We start from the raw sequence: 18,484 nt of genomic DNA on the forward strand, positions 1-18,484 counted from the left end.
TTTACAGAGCTACGCGCACCTGCTGCCCGGCACCACGGCTGGGATTCTGGCCAACGACTCGAGTAACATCATCCAGCTCATCGTGTCCGCCTATAACGTGCGTGCCCCTCTTGTCTCAATCCACCGCTGGGGGGGGGGGGGTTTGTTCGCCGCTCTGATCAGTGCTTGTTGGTGAAGGAGATGGGGGGGGGGGGTCCGGGGGAGATTAGGTACCAGGACCAGTTCACATGTAGCTCACCACTGATGTTAGCCGTGAGCGGGAATCGAACTCGGGTCGATGCGTTCATAGCGCAGTGCGCTAATCGCTGCACCGCCGCTCCATCTTAAGCGCGTGCACGCACCCATTCACACACGCACGCTCGCACACACATTCGCACGCACATGCACAGCAACAGTTACATCAACAACAACCCAGTTAGCCGAGGCTTTAGACGTTCCACGTGGTCAGCCCGAGTAATTGCGCGGTGTTTCTGGAGGACTCCCAAAGGTGGCTGAGTTGCTTTGCCTTGGCTCTGCCAAAACGTATTTGGCCGGGGGACGTCTTAGACGCGTGCCCCTGGGGAGCCTCCGGCAATGCTTATTTTGATTCCCTTTTTGTGGGCCCGTGGCCAGTGAGATTTAGGTGGCGGGGTTTAGCAGCCCGTTCTGCCTGTTCACAGCCCCCCCAACCCACGGCCCCTCCCCCCTCTCCCCCACCTGCAACTGCGGTGGTTGTGGGGATGGCAGTGGCGTTGCTCACGACACAGCGCACTGTGTGACACGGGGAGATAGGGGGTTGGGGTTGTTATTCCCAGACCACGCCGATTGAACGCACACTCCACTCACGCACACACAAAGACAAAGCTGCCCCGTGTAACCTTAACAGACTGTTGGGGCAAGTGCTGTTAGCGAGCACGGATGAAGACTAGCGTGACACACGAGGGGGTGGGTGGCCAGCACCACTCCCGGCCGCCTTTGTCTCCCCAGTGGTGATGTTTACTCATTTGAGGCAGTCGATCTAGGGGAGGCCCAGGACCGAAGCAGATAATCGTCACTGATGTTGACCGTGAGCGTGAATCGAACTCGGGTCGCCAGGTTCGTAGCGCAGCGTGATAACCGCTATACCACGGCCTCTTACACACGCACACTCTCACACACTCTCACACACTCACTCTCACACACACTCACTCACACACTCACTCACACTCTGACACACTCCCACACACTCACACACGCACTTCCTCACACACTCTCACACACTCACTCTCACACACACACTCTCACGCACTCTCACACACTCTCACACACTCACTCTCACACACTCACTCACTCTCACACACTCTCACACACACTCACTCACTCACTCTCACACACTCTCACACACACACTCTCACACACACGCACACACTCTCACACACTTACACCCACTCACACACACTCTGACACACTCACACACACTCTCACACACACTCTCACACACACTCTCACACACTCACTCTCACTCACACGCGCTCGCACGCGGTGACGGTATTGGCTGCGGGCCAGTGGGACCGGCAGGAATCAGAGGAATGTCCCTCCCCCAAAACTCCTCGGCGCCGACGGAACGGGAGACATTTCACCGTGAGACCTACTTCCATTCCCAAGCCACCCGCCCCTCCTGCCGACCCTACCCCGCTACTTCTACTGGCAACCTCACCATCAGATAAACAATACACATCAGGCCCATTGGCACAGAGGCCACGATAAACAATCTGCCCGAGCAGTCACGCGACCGACCCCGTGTCGCCGCGCGTGCGCCACGTGCCCCATACGTTCACTCCCCTCCCTCGTGTCTCGGCACCCGAGTCTGGACATCGTCACCAGCGGCGTGGCGACTGAGTGCGCAGGCGGTGCGACTGCACAATGGAGCTACGAGGCGGATGCATTTGGAAAGCCCCCCCCACTCCACCTCTCCCCAACTCTCGTGAATTGTGCCAGGGCCCATGCCCCTGGGTGTCAGAGATTCACTCGCGTGGGTCAGCCCGGGACATAGCCCGCGTGTAAGTTGCAAGATTCGAGCTCAGACGTGGGCCAGGTGAGGCGGCTGTGTCGGTGGCCCTTCACCCGGTGACTCTACCTTGGGATTTGAGCCACTCCTAGCCGTTTGCTGTGCTGATGTTTTGCCGTTCATATTTTGTCTTTCTGGGCGTATTATTCGTTGGTCTCGAGAACCTTTGCCCCTCGCGATGGATTAATTCTGCTGTTTATTAAACCTGTATTGCTAACAAAGGCCGTTCGTCCACCCCATCCTACCCTCCTATGTCCCGTCACCCCTACATGGACCCCCGTCCCGTGACCCCCCCCCCCTCTACGCTGATCCCGGTCCCGTGAATCCCCGCGCGCGGCCGGGGCTCTCAGAGCATCCGCTCGGTGGTGGAGCTGGAGGTTTGGGACCAGCCCGAGGACGTCAGCGTCTCCTTCACGGCCACGTGCCAGAACGGGACCGCGCTTCCGGGCCAGAGGCGATGCGCGGACCTCCGTGTGGGGGACACGGTACGAGGGGGGGGCGGGAGAGGAGGTGGGGAGGCGATGGGGGTGGGGGGGTGCAGCGGCGAGGGGGATTTCACTTGCTCGGCCCTCGGCTCTGCGTTGGGTCCTGGTGGGGTCGCTGCGTGGATGGATTTTGGTTGTGCGATGGAGAGGCGATGGTGTAGGGTTTAATGGTGGGCGTAGTGTGGGAATTTAGCCGTGCCCAGTGATTCCTGGATGATCTGTTTGATCTGTATGTGTGTGATCTGCGTGTGTGTGTGATCTCTGTGTGTGTGATCTGTGTGTTTTTGTGATCTGTGTGTGTTTGTGACCTGTGTGTGTGATCTGTGTGTTTTTGTGATCTGTGTGTGTTTGTGACCTGTCTGTGTGATCTATGTGTGTGATCTGTGTGTGATCTCTGTGTGTTCTGTGTGTGTGTGATCTGTGTAAATGAACTTTGCGTGCATGTGAGATGTGCTAGAGCAGGGGTCCTCAAACTACGGCCCGCGGGCCACATGCGGCCCGCTGAGGACATTTATCCGGCCCATGGTCACTAATTGGGCTGCGCTTGTGAGCACTAATTGGGCTGCGCTGGTGAGCACTCATTGGGCTGCGGCGGTGGGCACTGATTGAGCTGCGGCGGTGGGCACTCATTGTGCCCACCGCACTGCGATCTGTGAACAAAACTGCAGGTGTAATTAACTTTTTAATGGCACCCGCACCAGTGTGAGCCTGGGGTAAAAGCGGAGTTCCCCCAATCAGACTGCATTGATGGGCAGTGCAGTCTGTATGTCTCTGTTTGGGCAAAGTTATTGCTGGTATATTGTTTTTGTAGCGCTGTATATATATTGGTATTTTACTAATAGCAATTTTGACTCCCTAGGAAACAATGATGTCAAGAAAGAGAAAAATTGACTTGGAGTGTAGGATATTCAAATAACAGTGGACTTATGATTACTTTTTCATGCAGTACAAGGAAAGAGCTGTGTGTCTGATATGCCAGAATATAGTGTCTGTGTTCAAAGAATACAATTTACGTCGACACTATGAAACTCAACATAAAGATAAATATGATTGTTTGGTCAGAGAAGTGAGAAAAGATAAAATATTAAAACTGAAAAATACATTAACAACTCAGCAAAATACTTTTGTGAAGCAGAAGCAGCTAAATATTTCATCACTGCGAGCAAGTTTTTTAAGTTGCCAAGCTAATAGCGTGCACTGGCAGACCATTCGTGGAGGGAGAATTTGTTAAATAATGCCTTCTTTCTGTTGCCAAAGAGATGTGTCCAGAGAAGGCCGATTTATTTAGTACAGTGAGTCTTTCAGGACCTACAATTACACGGAGGATTGAAGAAATGGGAGACAATTTGCATTTGCAAAACTCCACAAAAAAACTTTCCTATTTTTCCTTGGCACTCGACGAAAGCAATGATGTTCGTGATTCTGCACAACTTCTAATTTTTATTCGTGGGACGAATGACTATTTCAAAGTCACAGAAGAGCTTGCTGCACTGCAAAGCATCAAAGGAACAACTACAGGAGAGGATATCTATGAAAAGGTTTGCCAAACTGTGAATGGTTTGGAGCTGAACTGGGCTAAACTAGCCAGCGTGACAACTGATGATGCTCCTAGCATGGTGGGGTCTAAGAAAGGAGTAATTGTTCGCATTAACCAAGAGATGGACAAACATAACCATTATCATCCAATAGCCATACACTGCCTCATCCACCAACAAGCGCTGTGTAGTAAATTACTGAAGTGGGACTCTGTTATGAAAATTGTGATATCTTGTGTTAACTTCATTAGAGCTCATGCACTAAACCACATACAATTTCAGGAATTTCTGTCTGAGCTAAATGTTGACTATGAAGATGTTCTGTAGCACACAGAAGTCCGTTGGCTGAGTCGAGGGAGAGTTTTGAAACGTTTCTATGACTTACTTCCACAGATTACAGCTTTTCTGCTTTCAAAAAACAAAAAAGTACCAGAGCTCAATGATGCAGAATGGAAATGGCACCTTGCCTTTCTGACAGATGTAACAGAGCTACTCAACAGTTTCAATGTGCAACTTCAAGGAAAGGGGAAGCTCATCTGTGATATGCAATCACATGTCAAAGCATTTGAAGTAAAATTAGGCCTCATCAAACAAGTGAAGGAGGAAAACTTCTGCCATCTCCCCACAACTCAAAATCTATTAGCGGAAAAACCATTGGTTGCATTCCCAAACAAAACATGTCTGGATTCACTGGAAAAATTGCAAAAGGAGTTCCAATTTAGATTTAAAGAGCTTCATTTCCATGAACAGGACATACAGCTTTTCCGTAACCCATTTTCTATTGACATTGAAAATGTGGATACAATTTACCAAATGGAACTGGCTGAACTGCAGAATTGTGATTCTCTGAAAGACGCATTCAAATCAAGCAGCCTTCAAAAGTTCTATGCATCTCTCCCCTCTGAGACATATCCTCATCTCAGGAACCATGCACTCAAAATGGCAACCATCTTTGGCAGCACTTATGTCTGTGAACAGACTTTTTCCAGAATTAAACATTTGAAATCTCCAACCAGATCTAGACTAACGGATGCACACTTGCATCACTTGTTACGATTAGCAGTGACAAATATGGAACCGGACATTGACCATCTCATTAGCCAAAATCAGGCCCATAGTTCCCATTGAAATACTGGCAAGTTTGTTGATTTAACTTTACTTTTTCTTCATTTTAAATATTGTATTTGTTCCCGTTTTGTTTCTTCACTTCAAAATAAGATATATGCAGTGTGCATAGGAATTTGTTCATAGATTTGTTTTTAACTATAGTCCGGCCCTCCAACGGTCTGAGGGACAGTGCAGTGGCCCACTGTTTAAAAGGTTTGAGGACCCCTGTGCTAGAGTGTCTATCATCCATGAGTGCAGGGTCATTTGTGTGATCTCTGTGTGTGTGACGCTGTGTGTGTGATCTGTGTGTGTGATCTGTGTGTGTGATCTATGTGTGTGACGCTGTGTGTGTGATCTGTGTGTGTGTGATCTATGTGTGTGACGCTGTGTGTGTGATCTGTGTGTGTGATCTATGTGTGTGACGCTGTGTGTGTGATCTGTGTGTGTGATCTATGTGTGTGACGCTGTGTGTGTGATCTGTGTGTGTGTGACGCTGTGTGTGTGATCTGTGTGTGTGATCTGTGTGTGTGATCTATGTGTGTGACGCTGTGTGTGAGCGTGATCTCTATGTGTGTGACGCTGTGTGTGAGTGATCTTTACTCTTTCCGTGCCCGTTAGCTGTGCGATTGCGTAATTGGGTATATGTAACCAAATTAACGTGTGATGTTTGACTCGTATGTACATGATCCCCTGTGATGTTGCGTATCTACGTGTGATCTGGGTGTAAGTTTGATGATCTATGTGAATGGCATGTGAGCGGTAATGTAGTGGTTAGCGCACTGCGCTATGAAATTGGCGACCCTAGTTCAATTTCTGCACGTGACCAATCACAGTGGCGAATATTTGAACCGGTCCTGAGCCTCCCATAAGTCTACTCAGCGTGTAATGTGAACCTGGTTGCGGTGTGTAAATATAAGCACTGGGGAGACAAAGGCGGCCGGGCATGGTGCTGGCCACCTTAACCCCTCTCTTGCACAGGTGCTCGCTAACAGCACTTGCCCCAACAGTCTGTGAAGAGGCTATACGGGGGGTCTTTATCTGTGTCCCCCCCCCCCCGCCGCAGGTGAGCTTCGAGGTGCGCGTGGAGGCGCGCGGCTGCGTGCGCGGGCATCGAACCTTCACCGTGAAGCCCGTGGGCTTCGAGGGCGCGCTGCGCGTGCACGTGCGCGGCGCCGGGGAGCTGTGCGCGTGCGCGTGCGCGCGCCACGCCGAGCCGCGCAGCTCGGCGTGCTCGGGCAACGGGAGCCTCGAGTGCGGAGTGTGCAGCTGCGCGCCGGGCAGGCTCGGGCCACGCTGCGAGTGCAGCGACGCGGACGAGGAGGTGAGGGGTGGACGGGGATGTTTGGGGGGTGGGGGAGAGATGAAGTTGAGGAAGGAGGAGAGAGAGAGGCGAGGGAGCGGGGGGAGGACGGAGAGAAGGACGGAGGGAGATGGAGGCAGGGAGTGTGGGAGGGGTAGAAGTGGGTAGGCGAGAAGGAGAGAGATGGGGAGGGGTGGAGGTAGCGAGGCAGGGATGAAGAGAGCAGGAGGCAGCGGGAGGGTGCGGAAGGGAAGAAGACAGTGGGGTGGGGGAGAGGAGCAGGAGAGGATGAGATCTGGAGTAGCATGGGGGGTGGGAGCGGCAGGTGGAGAGAGAGAGAGACGCAGCAGAGGGGGCAGTACAACAAGAGGGATGCACTCACATGGGCGCTCTCCCCACCTTCCCCAACCTGTACCGACCCCAATGGCATCGGAACGCCCTCATCCAGCAGTGGACTAAGGGCCGTAAACGTGTGCGTACTCTTATTTATTTTTTATAATGATCAATATTCGCGCTCCGAGCCTGAGCCATGCACGCACCCGCACAACCCGCGCCGCACATCCATGAACCCGCTTGCGCGCCCGTTCACCCCCGGACCGAACCGACCCTCGGCGCTCAGGAGGACGACGCTACGGACCCCGAGGGACGAGGAGACACTTTCGTGTCCCCGCCGGAGCAGCCCGAGTCCGCGGGCCGGGCCGGCAGGGCGGCCGGGTGCCGCAGGGAGCCCGGCGCGACGCCGTGCAGCGGGCGCGGGGACTGCGTGTGCGGGCAGTGCGTGTGCCGGCCGAGCGAGCTGGGCAGGGTGCACGGGAGTTGGTGCGAGTGCGACGACTTCTCATGCATCCGGCACAAGGGGCTGCTGTGCTCGGGTGAGTGCGCGGGCACGCGCCTCGCCAAGGAACGTTGGCGGAACGCGACGCTCGCTCACCGATTTATAACAAATAAATCCGCGCATTGAGAGTTACGCGGGGGATAGAACCCGGCTGGTTAAATACGTTTCACGTGGATCACGAATGCCCCCCCCCACACACACACATCAGTGGACTTAGTTATTCAAATGCCACAACTACGAGGTAACACAACAGTGGCGATCAATGTCGAAGTGAGACAGACGCAGACCCAGTTCGCGATGGTCCACACATCTGATGAATGTGGCCTCGTCGCGGACACACTGGGCATCACAACTTCCTTACAGTTCTGTGTGAACAATCAGATGTACATTTTGGGGCGCCACGGTGGTGATGTGTTAACTTCCTCGTCTGGTATGCATGAGGTCGTGGGTTCGATCCCGACCCTGACATCTGTATAGTTGGAGTTTGCATGTTCTCCCCGTGGTTTCGTGAATTTTAAAATGTCCACATAAGCCACTTCGTTGAGCTATAATGTGTGGACACGTTTCTTCTTAAAAAGAGCGTTTTAGCTCAGTGAGCCTTACCTGGTCAGAAAAAAAACCCAAAATTGAAGTGGTGTGAGATGTGCGGCGGGCCTCTGATCGATGAATCCCGCTTTGAACCACGCACAATACTGTCCTCAATGCAATGATTGTACTGCGGAACCGAGAACCGGTTGTGTTGTGTGAGGGACCGGAGCTTCCAGATGTTATCCACCAGGTTCGAAGAGCTTGGCGTCCAGATGGTCCACGATGTGATAGGACTCCCCAGACAAATGATTTCCACGTGCGGAGTACGTTAAACATCCAGTGGCTGGACCACGGCTTCTGGTGGCGCTGATATAGCCGGTCGTCCAATTGGGACATCTGGCCTCCAACAATTTGAGAAACAGCAGCAGCAGCAGCTCCACAACACGTGGTGTGTGAGGGCATGTGGATGACGTGGAGGGACGAGGGGTCACGTGGAATTTCACCGGTCCCGATCCGCCACCGTGTGACCTTTCGTTTACGGATTAGGGTTGGAAACTTCCGTGAATGTGGCCGTGACTGTTGCCACAGCGGTCACCGTCGATGGAAATCGGAATCGTCGTCAGCTGGAGCAACCGGATAGGCAGTGGGAGCAGCAGTAATCACAACAGCAGCAGCATCATCAGTACCATCACCAGTCGCAACTGAATCATCATCAGCAGCAGTCACAGCATCATCAGCAGCGTCATCAGTAGCAGTGGCAGCACGCTGCAGCTTCCGCACTGCGACATCGTGGGCATCGTCATCGCTGTCATGGTTATACTGGTAGGAACCACCTGGTTCCACCAGCTCACAGGGGATTATTGTGTCCGTCCGTCGTGCATCAAAAAATTGGAGGGGAGGGTGGGGAGGGGCTGGGTGGGGAGGGTGGGGAGGGGTTGGGTGGGGGGGGGCTGGGTGGGGAGAGGCTGGGTGGGGGTGGGAGGGCTGGGTGGGGAGGGGCTGGTCACCCCGTGGTGCCCTTATAAGACTCGACGTTTAACCTACTCACGCCGGCTTGTGCCCGCCCTCACAGTCGGGCATATTTGCGGAATACACCACGCTGCCGTTGACCCTGGCCATTGACCGAGCAACCCAACGTTCCTACCAGCTCCCTCCGCAGGAATGTGTTAATCATCGCTACCGCCACCATCGTCATCACAACAGGTCATCGTCACGGTGATGCGGTGACACGCGGCGGGGCTCCTGATCCTCGCGGCTTCGATGTCCTCCTCTGGCCCGGGCCGAGCGAGGAATCGCGATGCCACTGACAGCCCGGCGGAGAGTGGGAGAATTTATGAGCGAAACTAGGGAGAAATCCGAGAGCTGTGAGAATTCCCAAGGTCTACTCCCTCCACCCCCATCAGCCCGATTCCCATACCCCCCTCCACACTCTGCTCTCTCCCCTTCCTCGTTACTCTCTTCTCTGCTGCTTTTGATTCTCCCAACTTCTCTCTTTATCCTGCCTCTCTCCCCACTCTCTCCCCCCATCTTGCCCCTACTCTTTCCCTCCTCTACCCCCCCCCCCCTGCTCTCCACCATCACTCCCCTCTCCACTTGCTCACTCTCCTTCTTGTTCTGCATCCTCTCTCTCTTCCCTCCAAACCGCCCACGTTTCTCCCACCTCCCTCCCTCCCACACTCGCTCTCTCCTTTCGTATCTCTCTCCCTCCCCCTTCTCTGCTCCCCGTCTCACCCCTCCTCCTCCTCTCCCTCTTACAAACGCCTCCTCTCCCCAATTTCCCCAGGTCACTTCACCCGCCCCCTTCCCTTCCTCTCCCTCCTCTGCTCTCCCTCCTCCCCCCCCCCCCCCGTCATCTCCCTCCCCGTCTCCCGGCCCCCTTAACCTGTCCCCTGCCTGTGTTCCCACACGACATTGTCGAAGCGCTCCGCTACGGCATTCGAGTACCAGCCCTGCCCTGCCCGAGCTGATTTGAGAAGGCGCCTCTGCGTCGCTGCGCTCACCGTTGTTGATGTTGTTGTTGACGTTGTTGTTGTTGACGTTGTTGTTGATGTTGTGAGCGCGATACGGGGGGAGCGAGAGAGCGAGCGAGAGAGCGAGCGAGAGAGTGAGCGAGAGAGTGAGCTAGAGGGAGGGGGGGTTACATAAAGCCAAGTAAAAAAAACATTTACGAAATGATGAACGAAGCAAAGTGCCGAATACACCGAGCATCTTCTTGTTTCCATTAATCGTAAAAAAAAAGAGAGAAGTGCCATGGGATTCACGCCACCCTCACCCGCAGCAGCTGCTGCTGAGTGAATCATTGAGAGCCACACGTGACACTTTATCTTCACTATAACCCCACTCGCAGTGCTTTTAATTACGCAGTGAACCACTGCAGCCTCCACTCTTGCGATTACAGATGCGTTGAGGGTTTTTTTTGCCTTTAATCTGTCAGCCAGAACTGAACTAAAACAAGTGTAGTTGCGATATGCGTGTATGTGAACGCGTAGGTGTCCCAATGTAAATGTGTGTACATGTATAGATGCTGCACACGTATGTGGATGTACAACCGTACGTGAGTGTGCATGCATGAATGTTCACGTGCCGCGGTTTGCCACGAACCTGGGTTTCATTCACGGCACTAGGAAGACACACACGGCCGGGCATAGTACCGGCCGTACCACCATCACTCCCTTGCACCGCCGTATCGGCTCCCACAGGTGCTCGCTAACAACGCTGGGCCTCCCTTAGGTCGACGCAGCCTCAAATGAGTACCGGGTGCGATGTTCCAACAAAGCCGCTTGGGAGTCAAAGGCGGGCCGGCGTGGTGCTGGCCACCCACCGCCTCGTGCGGCTTGCCGGCGTTTCAACCAGTGCCGGATTGTCCCAGTAGCTACACAAGTAGCTACACGTGAAGCTACGGGCCCCGCACTTTCAAGGGCCCCGCGCTAAACGCTTTCAAGCTATCAATTCCGGTTCAGTGATGCTGCACTTACTATAGTACTATACCGCCTTCAACTTTTATGAACGACTGGGTGTTGAAGGTTAGCGATTTGTCGTATCATCTGGCTGTATAGCGAATGAAAAAATACAATTACTTTACTATGCAAGCAAAAAATGTCTTTTAATATTTACGTGTTTTTTATTTATTTATGGCCCTTGTATAACATATGCTACAGGCCCCGCACTAGCTTCATCCAGCGTTGCTTCATAGGTGCTACTTGCTAGCAGCGCTTGCCCCAAGAGTCTTAAGGTCATACGGGGTGGCCGGGGGGGGAGGTGGCGGTCTTTGTCTCTGAACCCGCGTGCGTCACGCCGTGTACCTGCGCGCGTTGTGTGCGTGTCCAGGCCACGGGCCGTGCGTGTGCGGCGAGTGCGCGTGCGACGCGGACTGGGCCGGCGAAAGCTGCAACTGCTCCCTGGTGACGGACGCGTGCGTCTCGGCCGAGGGGCTCGAGTGCAGCGGCCGGGGGCGCTGCGATTGCGGCCGCTGCGTGTGCACGGAGCCCGGCGCGTCGGGCTCCACGTGCCAACGCTGCCCCACCTGCCCCGACGCCTGCGCCCGCAAGAAGTGAGTGGGGTGGAGGCAAGCGGTGGGGAGGTGGGGGGGGTAATGGTGTGGAGGGGTTGGAGGTAGGATATTGTGGGGGGCGGTAGTGTAGTGGTTAGCGCACTGCGACCCGGTTTCGATTAACGCTCACGGCCACCACCGGTGACAATTGCCTGAACCGGTCCTGGGCCTCCCCCCTGGGTCGACTCAGCCTCAAATGAGTACCCGGTGCATTGCGTAAACATCAGGATTTGGGAGACAAAGGCGGTCGAGCGTGGTGCTGACCACCCACCCCCTCGTGTGCCTTGCCAGCCTTCATAGGTGTTCGCGCAGAGCACTTTCCCCAACAGTCTGTTAAGGCTACACGGGGAATCTTTGTATTTGAAGGTAATATAAAGCTACCACATCACTGGGGTTGTGCCAGGCTAGGTGCACTGAGAACGCGTAAAGTGTCGAAGGCTGGGCTGACAGAGCCAGGTGTTATGGGTTGACTAACTGGGATGACTTGGCAGTCGCATCACCTGCGGCTCCCCGCTGTGCCAACTTGCTGCGTTTATATCCCGCCCGGCGCTCCGCTCGTTGTTGTGAGCGTTGCGGGATTCGTAGCGGAGTGAGCGACCGCTGCCGACGCCCGCTACGGGGGCACGCAGCAGGGAGGGCGGAGACACGCACCCTGGGGGTCTCGCCCCATGGTTGCGGCCCTCCCCGTGTGGCTGCAGACGCAGCAAGTTTGGGGTGGCGGGGGTACAAGATGGGGAGCCCACAGCTGGCTCCCATTAAATGCCCCCCCACGGCTTCAGAGCGCCCCCCCCCCTCTCTCTCTGTTCTCGAGACGAGCGCTGGGTGAGGTCAGAGAGCCTGGGATGGGGACCCGGGGTCCTGGTCGCCTCCCTCCGTGCTGGGGGCTCAGGCTGAGTGTTGCCGGCACTCGCTCGCCAGTCGGCGTCTGCGGTGGCGATGGTTGTCCCGTGGTGGCTGCTGCGATGGGCAGATGCAGTCTTTGCAAGGCCGTAGCCATGGAGTCAACATTGGGGGGGACCAAATCTTCCAGGGTGTCTGGGGGTCCCAACCCAGAAAAATATCTAAATTAAAAAAATTATTTCTTGCCTAAAATATAAAAAAATTCACTAACACAGGATGGATTTTTTTTTACAATAATGTCGAATAGCGTATTGAATTACATTGCTCTGTTTTTACTTTTTTACCTTTTCTTGTTTCATGGTATGTAATGGCAGAGATGAGGGATGAATAAAGTACAACCATAACCACAATCATATAAACATAAATCTATGCATTGATGTATATGAAGACAAGTCCAGATATTGTGGCCAAGGTTTAGCAAATTGTTGTTTTTATTTACATAGCATAGCAAAACAAATTTAATAGCAATATATTGGGGGGGGGGGGGACATTTTGAGCATATTAGAATATTGGGGGGGATGTGTCCCCCCCAATATATATTATAATTTATATAATAATTACGGATTTGAGTCTTTGTGCGTGTGTGCTGCGTGTGTGCTGCGTGTGTTTGTGTAAATAAGTGTACGCTTTGGAGGGACAAGGGCCGCGTCTTCTCTGTAATTTCCCTTTGACAGCGGCCGCCACCGCTCGCCCGCTCTTTAGTCGGCGAGTGGCGGATAATTGCGGTCACTGCCATCGCCACTCGCCGACAGGACCAGCGTCTCTCTCCGCTGCCATTGAGCGCCCGTTGATGGACGCAGGGTGAGAGTGCACGCGCGCGCGTGTTGTTGTGTGTGCTGTCGTGTGTGGTGTGTGTAGGGTGTGTACTGTGTGTGTGTAGGGTGTGTGTCGTGTGTGTAGGGTATGTGGTGTGTGTACTGTGTGTAGTGTGTCCAGTGTGTGTGTGTGGTGTGTGTGCTGTGGTGTGTGTGTGTAGGGTATGTGGTGTGTGTAGTGTGTATATTGTGTGTGTGTATGGTGTGTGTAGTGTGTGTAGTGTGTGTGTGTAAGGTATGTGGTGTGTGTACTGTGTGTGGTGTGTCCAGTGTGTGTGGTGTGTGTATGCACGTGGTGTGTGTGTGTAGGGTCTGTGGTTTGTGTGGTGTGTAGGGTGTGTGTAGTGTGTGTGTGTAGAGTATGTGGTGTATGTAGTGTGTCCAGTGTGTGTGTACTGTGTGGTGTGTGTGTACTGTGTGTACTGTCTGTACTGTGTGTAGTGTGTAATGCGTCCAGTGTGTTGTATGTGTGTGGTGTGTATGTGTGTATGTACGTGGTGTGTGTGTGGTGTGTTTAGGGTGTGTGTGGTGTGTGTACTGTGTATGTAGGATTTGTGGTGTGGTGTGTCTAAGGTGTGTAGAATTTGTGGTTTGTGGTGTGTACTGTGTCCAACGTGTGCGTGTAGTATGTACGTGGTGTGTATGTACGTGGTGTGTATGTACGTGGTGTGTATGTACGTGGTGTGTATGTGTGGTGTGTATGTACGTGGTGTGTATGTACGTGCTGTCTGTGTGCGGTGTGTGTGGCAGTGCGGGTTCAGCCAATGATGCCACAGCACCAAATACGCCCTTTAGCTAACGCAACGTGGAGATGGGTCGCTCGCCCTCTGCCGGGATGACGTCGCGGCGCTGGGAACGACGTCGACGGCCCGGCTTGAAGGGGAGCGATCACACGCGGAGGGAGGGGGGATCGGGGTGACTGTCACCCGTAGGCTTAGCGATGGGGATTTGATTAAAGGCATGGCTGGCCATAAGGGTCTGCTTTTACTAGTTGGTTAATTATACTCTTTGGGTCTTTCGGTAGAGTCACGTAGATATTTTTTTTAAAAATTCTATTTATCCGTGACTTTACCGACAGACCCAAAGAGTTCTAGATTTGAAGCTTTCGTGACTGCAATGATTCATACTCTTTGGTTTTTTCGATAAAGTCACGTAGGTAAAAATAAATAAATTATATTATTTTTTATTCTTTACTTTTGTTATTTATTTATTTTTACCTACGTGACTTTACCGAAAAAACCAAAGAGTATAAGACCCAAAGAGTATGACTTCCTACAGTCACGAAAGCTTTTGGTTAATTATCTTAAGATTCGGCTTAGAGGTCGGGACGAATGACGTTGGGTAGCGTGGTTATGGTTCGCGGTAGGGCGAGCGTGGTGAGAGTCGTGGCCAGAGCTGGCGTCTCGCTGGCTCGTGTGGTTATGGTGCCAAGGCGTTGATGACACTGGCGTCGTTTCACTCGCAGCGCTGGGAGGGAGGTGAACCCTCACCTGGTTCGACACCTGGGCAAACTGACATCTCCCATAACCCACCAACCCACCCACCCGGTCCTCTGTCAGGGAGTGTGTGGAGTGCTTCCTGGCCTCGGCTGGAGTGGCGGGCTGGGAGGGAAACTGCAGCTGGAGGTGTGCGGACGAGATGGTGACGGTGCAAGCTCTGGGTACTGCTGCTCCTCCCTCACCCATTTCCTTCGTCGTTCTCGCCTCGCCGACTGCAAATCTCTCCCCCCTGCTGGGGATTTCCTAAATCTCTTCTCAGAGTCTCACACAGTTGACTATGCAAGCCGCCAGACTCCTCACCAGGGCCCATGAATATGACCACATCACCCCAACACTCGAATCTAACCTACAAACTCCAAAAGCATTCCCGGATCAACTCACCGTTTACTTTCAGGGCATCTTTGGTCATGTGGCTTCATTAGCTAAACCCGCACCACCACACACATTGCACACACCATACACACCACACACACCACACACACACACTGGACACACGACACATTGGTCTCTGCCTACCTCTCCACTCTCATCTCGCACCAACAACTAAAGCCCTTCTGTCAAAACCCTTGGTCAAATTTTCCGATGAGCATGGTTGGGAACGTACGGTGCCAAAAAAGTTCAACATATCTACATACCCACACCCTTTCTCTGCTGGTGCCCTTCGGGTTTAGAATATCCTCTACGGTACTGATGGCTGTTGTGGGAATTATTTTGGCACGCCACATCCAACTAGCCTTATTTTACCCTAAATCTGATTATAGGATCATATGAACATAGGCTCAATAACACGGGATTATGGATTAAGCATACCTTGTACTCCACTGGTAGGTCCCTTACGATCTCTATTCCAAACCGGCCTAGCAGCAGCATTGCGCGAGATATCGAGTTCAAAACGAAGCCCTGCTCACGACAGATGCATCGCACCGCTCGGCGAGAGGGGTTGAGACGGCGTTGGCTGTGTTGCGGGCGCGCGCGTGTCATGCGACGCAGACCCGGCGGAGAGGGCCCTGCTGCTGTGCAGCTTCAAGCTGGAGAACGAGTGCACGGTGCGCTTCAGCCACAGCGAGGACCTCGCCAGCGGCCGCGCCGTGCTCAGGGTGCTTGCTCGGCCAGGTGAGGGTGCCGCCCCAAAGGGGTCGGGGGGCGTCAAGGGTCCGGGTGGGCGACGGTGTTCGCGCTGGCACTGGCGTCGCGTTGTGCGTGGAGGTTGTGGCGATGGTGGTGTTGCGATGGATATACGATAGTTGATGGTCTGGTAATGGCGGTTGTATGGTGTGCTTTTGGCCATGTTGTATTGGCAGTAGTGTTGTGGTGACGATGCAGTGATGGTGTATTGATGACAGATGTGGTGATGTGAATATTGTGATATTTTATTGCCGATTGTGGTTATGGCATTATTTGGTATGTTGGTGACAGTATTGTCACGGCAGTGGCGTGGTCACGGTGATGATGATGATGCATTCATGGTGGCGATGGTGATGGCATGCTGCGGCACACGTTCACGTGGCGGTGATGTGCTGATGACAGTGTGCAGCAGTTTGAGAGGCATTGATGTGTTGATGTTGGCCAATGTGGCGATGACCGTGCAGCGGGTATGTGGTGGCGGTGGTGCGATAACGCCCGTGTGTGTGCACGCGTGGTGGTGCAACCAGAGTGTGCGGAGGGTCCGGCGGTGCTGTCGGTGTTGCTGGCGGTGGCAGGCGGGGTGCTGCTGCTGGGGGTGGTCGCGCTGCTCAGCTGGAAGCTGCTCGTCACTTTGCACGACCGCCACGAGTTCGCTCGCTTCCAGGAGGAGCGGGCGCGTGCCAAGTGGGGGGCGGTGAGTCCTCACCCACTCAGAGAGCCAACACACAGACCTAGACCCAAACTAGATCAAGACAAATTCAACATTCCACTGGCACATTTGCACTGAGCCAGTGTGGGGCCTTCACGGTATGGGTACATTTTTCCACTGGCTGTCATGCCGAGCCAGAACCAGACTGTTATACACTGGCCTGACAGAACATTTGAGTCTTGCTCGGGGCCAAGCAGGCCAGGGGTGGGGCAAATTACGTATTTATTGCCAGCTACGTCAGTCGGTACCACTACGGAGAAAATTAACATGTTTAACACGTAGGCTTTCGCGACCAGTATCACCCATAATCGAGGTTTTTGGGTTAGATCGCGTTAATATATAAATGTGTCGTTAAAACCCGTCACCACCCGACACAGCCAACTAGTAAGGGTTGTCACGTAAACAGAACGTGGCAATTCGTCACTAGTACAGCACACCGATTGTGTGTTGGAGAGCCAAGCCACAACATTTACAATCTGAGTACGATGTTTCGCCAGTAATTACAACCAGCTTCATCAGGCGACAGCCAGGAGAAGTCTCACCGGTGGTGCTGTACCAGTGACGAATTGGCACGTTCTGTTTACGTGACAACCCTTACTAGTTGGCTGTGTCGGGTGGTGGCGGGTTTTAACGACACATTTATATATTTACGCGATCTAACCCAAAAACCTCTATTATGGAAAATTAACATGGTGTCGCAACTGCGTGCCACGGCAAGGGTATAGCTCCGCCGCCGCAGTGGAAAAACAACCTGGCGCCTCTTGAACCACACCGGGCTGGCTCGGCCTAAGCGGCTCGGTTATACAAGTGAAAAAGCATTAAAAAGATTCATACCTAGACCCTGACCCGATAACCACACATGGCCCGAGACCCAGTTCCAAACCCGGAGCCGACCTTGTGACTGCGGGCTTGAGACGACACGCGCACGGAGTGTTAAAAATCTACGATTCCATTCTTGTCGGTGCCGCCACAGGGACACAATCCACTGTTCAAGCGGGCGGTGACGACCTTCCCCAACGTGTCGTACCGTGGGAGCCAGTGAAGAAGCCCCCCCCCGCCCCCCACTGAACTCGCGACCGCCACTGCGTGGGGAGGGCGGCTTCCGACACTCGTGCCGCGCCGGGCCCCGCGCACACTCCCGCACAGCGCATCAATGACCCACGTCACCCCTTGTGACTCCACGTCAATGGATTGGTAAACTCGTCCAGTGGGTCGCTCGCGGGCTACCAGGCACGTAACGGATTCATCGCTCATCCCCGGCAATGCAATGAATTGAGGGGTGTCCATGAAAAAAAAAACTTGATAACCCTCATCTGTCGAGGCTTCATTGCCAACAGTCGCCAATCAAAGTTGGGGTTTATCGTGTCCTCTACCACACATGGACACGCAATGAACGTAATAAGTCGCTTAATCCCCCGACACTCAGCAGAAGCCTCTTCCATCGACAATTTGAACGTTTCTGGGTTATTGCGTTTTTTCCAGGGTTATGATTTGAATGGAAAATCGATTTTTGTCGTCTTGTTCATTTTGCTCGTCTGGTACGTCGTCTCATTTGGTCCGTCGTGTTTGTTTTCAGCCTCAAAAGTGCACTTCGCATTAATGGTAAATGATGGATTCCTAGATACAGGAATCGATGCATGTTTCGTCTAATAATTGCTCTCGGTGGATGAATTGTTAGAAGCCGAGTGTAGCTGTCTTCCTGGACTGTGTCCTGAAGTTTCAAAACTGTTGAGTTTTTTTTAGATATAAAATATTTTGTTCTCACCATCGGCCATCCCACTGTGTATACGCCCACATGCCACGAACCTTTAAGCGCGAGGACCTGTTTACGCGAACGAAGAGGAAGCTTCATCTGCTATAAGGTAGAGCATTCGGTACTGTATTTGTAAAGTTGGTCAACGATGAGATACCTTGATGGTACTGCGGAATGTTGATAATATCCCGACCCGATGCGCGACGGTTAGAAGCCGTGTGTAAAGCAAGCACTAAAAGCACTATGTCATTTTTGTACAAAAATATATTTACCAAAAAAATAAATCAAGAGAAAAAAATATCGAAGGAAACAGCACG

General features: G+C 53.2%; 1 protein-coding gene and 1 pseudogene across 2 annotated transcripts in view; one reads left to right on the forward strand and one right to left on the reverse strand.

Moving 5' to 3' along the window:
- Window positions 1-18,482, forward strand: part of LOC133344733 (integrin beta-3-like) — a 32,620-nt gene extending 14,138 nt beyond the window's left edge. Inside the window, exons 8-16 of one of the 2 annotated variants that reach the window (XM_061554839.1) lie at window positions 8-97; window positions 2,377-2,511; window positions 6,217-6,474; window positions 7,073-7,325; window positions 11,144-11,366; window positions 14,641-14,706; window positions 15,571-15,693; window positions 16,233-16,399; window positions 17,388-18,482. In XM_061554839.1, the coding sequence (XP_061410823.1) occupies window positions 8-97; window positions 2,377-2,511; window positions 6,217-6,474; window positions 7,073-7,325; window positions 11,144-11,366; window positions 14,641-14,706; window positions 15,571-15,693; window positions 16,233-16,399; window positions 17,388-17,482 (1,410 nt within the window). In that variant the 3' untranslated portion in view covers window positions 17,483-18,482. Of the gene's footprint in view, window positions 1-7; window positions 98-2,376; window positions 2,512-6,216; window positions 6,475-7,072; window positions 7,326-11,143; window positions 11,367-14,640; window positions 14,742-15,570; window positions 15,694-16,232; window positions 16,400-17,387 lie in introns of both variants that reach the window. The other variant, XM_061554838.1, reaches the window with a different exon arrangement.
- The window catches only part of LOC133344739 (G protein-activated inward rectifier potassium channel 1-like), a 240,705-nt pseudogene that overhangs the window by 109,012 nt on the left and 113,209 nt on the right, over window positions 1-18,484 (reverse strand).

The sequence above is a fragment of the Lethenteron reissneri genome, chromosome 20 (genome assembly GCF_015708825.2).
Source record: "Lethenteron reissneri isolate LAM-NWPU_2019-01 chromosome 20, ASM1570882v1, whole genome shotgun sequence".
Classification (NCBI taxonomy): Eukaryota; Metazoa; Chordata; class Hyperoartia; order Petromyzontiformes; family Petromyzontidae; genus Lethenteron; species Lethenteron reissneri.